This window comes from Enhydra lutris, unplaced genomic scaffold, assembly GCF_002288905.1.
Source record: "Enhydra lutris kenyoni isolate GAN:26980312 unplaced genomic scaffold, ASM228890v2 scaffoldscaffold22, whole genome shotgun sequence".
NCBI lineage: Eukaryota > Metazoa > Chordata > Mammalia > Carnivora > Mustelidae > Enhydra > Enhydra lutris.
This window is the reverse complement of record NW_019154106.1, coordinates 4,235,977-4,238,818: the sequence shown is the minus strand read 5'-3', so window position 1 is coordinate 4,238,818 and position 2,842 is coordinate 4,235,977. Positions and strand designations below refer to the sequence as shown.

At 63.5% G+C, this 2,842-nt stretch overlaps 1 protein-coding gene across 1 annotated transcript in view; it reads right to left on the bottom strand.

Annotated features, from left to right (window-relative positions):
- Nucleotides 1-1,345: 1,345 nt before the first annotated feature.
- Nucleotides 1,346-2,842, bottom strand: part of LOC111149958 (MAS related GPR family member F) — a 4,882-nt gene continuing 3,385 nt past the window's right edge. Inside the window, exon 3 of the mRNA XM_022507230.1 lies at nt 1,346-2,598. Within this exon, the coding sequence (XP_022362938.1) occupies nt 2,091-2,598 (508 nt within the window). The 3' untranslated portion in view covers nt 1,346-2,090. The remainder of the gene's footprint in view (nt 2,599-2,842) is intronic.

Below are 2,842 nucleotides of genomic sequence, written 5' to 3'. Positions count from 1 at the left end.
CTGGGATTCTTGCACTGGCCTGCGGGGGTCGGGGGATGGGTCAGGAGGTGGGGGGAATGTGCGAGGATGGGGAGGGTGCACCCCATGCTGGGAGTGGGAGAGGCCGGCGCCCCGGCCTCCGCTATCTGAAGCTCTTCTGCCTCCAGATACTCGGGGTTCTCTCTCTGCAGAGCAGGGACCTTGATGGAGGAGCCGCTGGGCCTGTTGGAATGGTGAGCACAGGGGCAGAGGCCTGGAGAGGCCAGGAGGAGCGAGTCCACCACCTGGGGATTGGTCGCTAAGAAATGCGTTTGGGGGTCAGCCCACCCCCGGGTGGTCCTTCAGCCCTTGCTCTGGGTTGACCAGGGTAAGGCAGAGCAAGTTCAGGGTCTGCAGGTGGAACGCCAGGCGCCACCTGGGCCAGCAGGAGAGGCTGGAGGTCCTACCACAGCCTGGGTGGGCAGGCAGGTGGTTCTGTTAGCCGGCTCCCTCCCGGCCCTCTCCCTTTCTGCGGCTGGGGGCCTTCCCCCAGCCTGGGCCACTGGCGCCTCTGCCCTGGTTTGTCCTTGGGCCTATGTAATGAGCAGGTTCCCCCAGAGCTTCCCTGCCATGGGGCTGGGGGCCCAGGCTGGACACCTGGAGCCCAAGACGGGCCTCTTCGGGGACTGGCTGGAGGCGGGCAGGGGGCAGTCAGGGAGCCTCTGGCCCGGCCCTAGTTGAGCTGTCTCTTGGGAGGGGCTCCAGCCTATTGCTGGGCATTGGGGAGGTGCCAAGTTCAGGGAGGCCAGCCCCAGCCCCGCCTCAGAGAGGGTGGGAGAGTGAGGGGCATTCTGGACAGGTAGCAGGAGGAGAAGCAGCAGCCGTACCCAGGGAGCCTTTGTGTGGACACGCTGTGTTCCATGACAGGACCTGTATGAAGCAGCACATGAAAACTGTTTCCAGGGGGACCAGAGAGCCCTGAATGTGTGAGAAAGGGCATAGGCTTTAGCCAAGAGGACAGGGTGGCTGACCAAAGCTCCATTAGGCAGAGGAGAGACCTATCAGGAGAGGGACCACTCCAGAGGTGTAGACGGACCATCTGGGAGAGGGAGCACCCCAGAGGTGTAGACGGACCATCTGGGAGAGGGAGCACCCTAGAGGTGTAGACGGATCATCCAGGAGAGGAGCACAAATGCCGGAGTACAGAGCAGGTTGGGTGGGTGGGGCATAGCTTGGAAAGGCTACCATCTGGGCTGCTCGTCGCCGACGGGGCCTCACTGCGGAGCAGGTGCAGACAGGACAGAAGGCAGGAAGCCTTGCTCAGTGCACGATATAAAACGTTTATTGATACACATTTATTGTCTTCTATAAAACTTGCATTGGCTACGTGGGGCCCTTGTGCTTGGAGGTGGGCTGGGGTGGCCAGGTAGAGCCAGGGCCCACTCCTGGGTGGGGACTGGAGCCCAGAGACTCCTGGACAGTGGGCCGAGGTTCGAGGACCAGGTGCACAGCAGCATGGACATGCTGTGCTCTGGGAGGCTGCCCAGGGGCTGGCCTGCAGGGAGCCGGAAATGAGATTGACCTGCTCCAGCTGCCCGAGGCCGCTTCCCATCTAGCTGCTTGCCATGATCGGAAACTCCCCCATTAAAGTCACCAAAGGATTCAGGGCAGGGATGTTGGGTGCAGAAGGATGGAACTACAAGGCAGGTTAGCCAGGACTCTCTTCCAGATAGCACCTTCACGTTCAGGCTGGCTGGCCAATACTGCCTTGAGGGGGCGGAACGGAGAGAACAGGTGCCCTGACGGGGGCAAAGCTACAGCCCCGAAGGGGGACAGTGGTGATGGCTACATTGTTTTCAAGGAGGCCTGATTGAAAGGGGTAGGAGGGGGATGGGGCTGGGTGACCCCTCTGTCCCCTCCTTTCCCGACCAGCTTCTGGCCATGGAGGAGAATGGCGGGGGAAGCCTGTCCTGGCCAGGGGGCCTGCATGTAGGTGGCTGCTCGGTCTCCCAGCCAGCCACCCCAGAGCCTCCAGCCCACGGAGAAGGAGGCACGAGGAGCCAGAGCAGACCTTTCTCCTTGCACTTGGGCAGTGTGGCAGTGGCCCCTGCCGCCCAGCCGGCACCGGCCTCTCAGGACGCGTTCCCGGTGGGGCACTGCATCTCCATGGTGACCGTGTTGGGCGTGCCGCCCCCGGCTTCCCCCAGCTCAGCACCATCCCGCAGGGCCCGCTGGAAGACCACCCGGAGAGGCTCCCACAGCCGCTGGGACTTGTCCCTCCCCGCCAGGAAGTAGACGACAGGCTTGGCGCTGCTGTGGATGCAGATGCAGAGGTCGGTGACGTACTCAGGGAAGGGGGCCGGGATCTGGAAGACCCAGAAGAGGAACCAGTCGATCCCCAGGTAGATGGAGGACACGAGAAACACGGACACCATGGCCAGGATGACGTGGTTGAGCTTGGCAGAGCGCTGGCGCCGCCCGGCCCGGCACTCCACGTGCAGGATGAGCAGCAGGCAGGGCAGCACCATGAGCGGGCAGAAGACGAGAAACAGCAGGATGCCCAGCAGGGTGTCCATGCGCCCACAGGCGCTGCCGGAGCCCCGCAGGGCCAGGAACACGCAGCAGTAGTGGTGGAACCAGTCGATCCCCAGGTAGATGGAGGACACGAGAAACACGGACACCATGGCCAGGATGACGTGGTTGAGCTTGGCAGAGCGCTGGCGCCGCCCGGCCCGGCACTCCACGTGCAGGATGAGCAGCAGGCAGGGCAGCACCATGAGCGGGCAGAAGACGAGAAACAGCAGGATGCCCAGCAGGGTGTCCATGCGCCCACAGGCGCTGCCGGAGCCCCGCAGGGCCAGGAACACGCAGCAGTAGTGGTGGA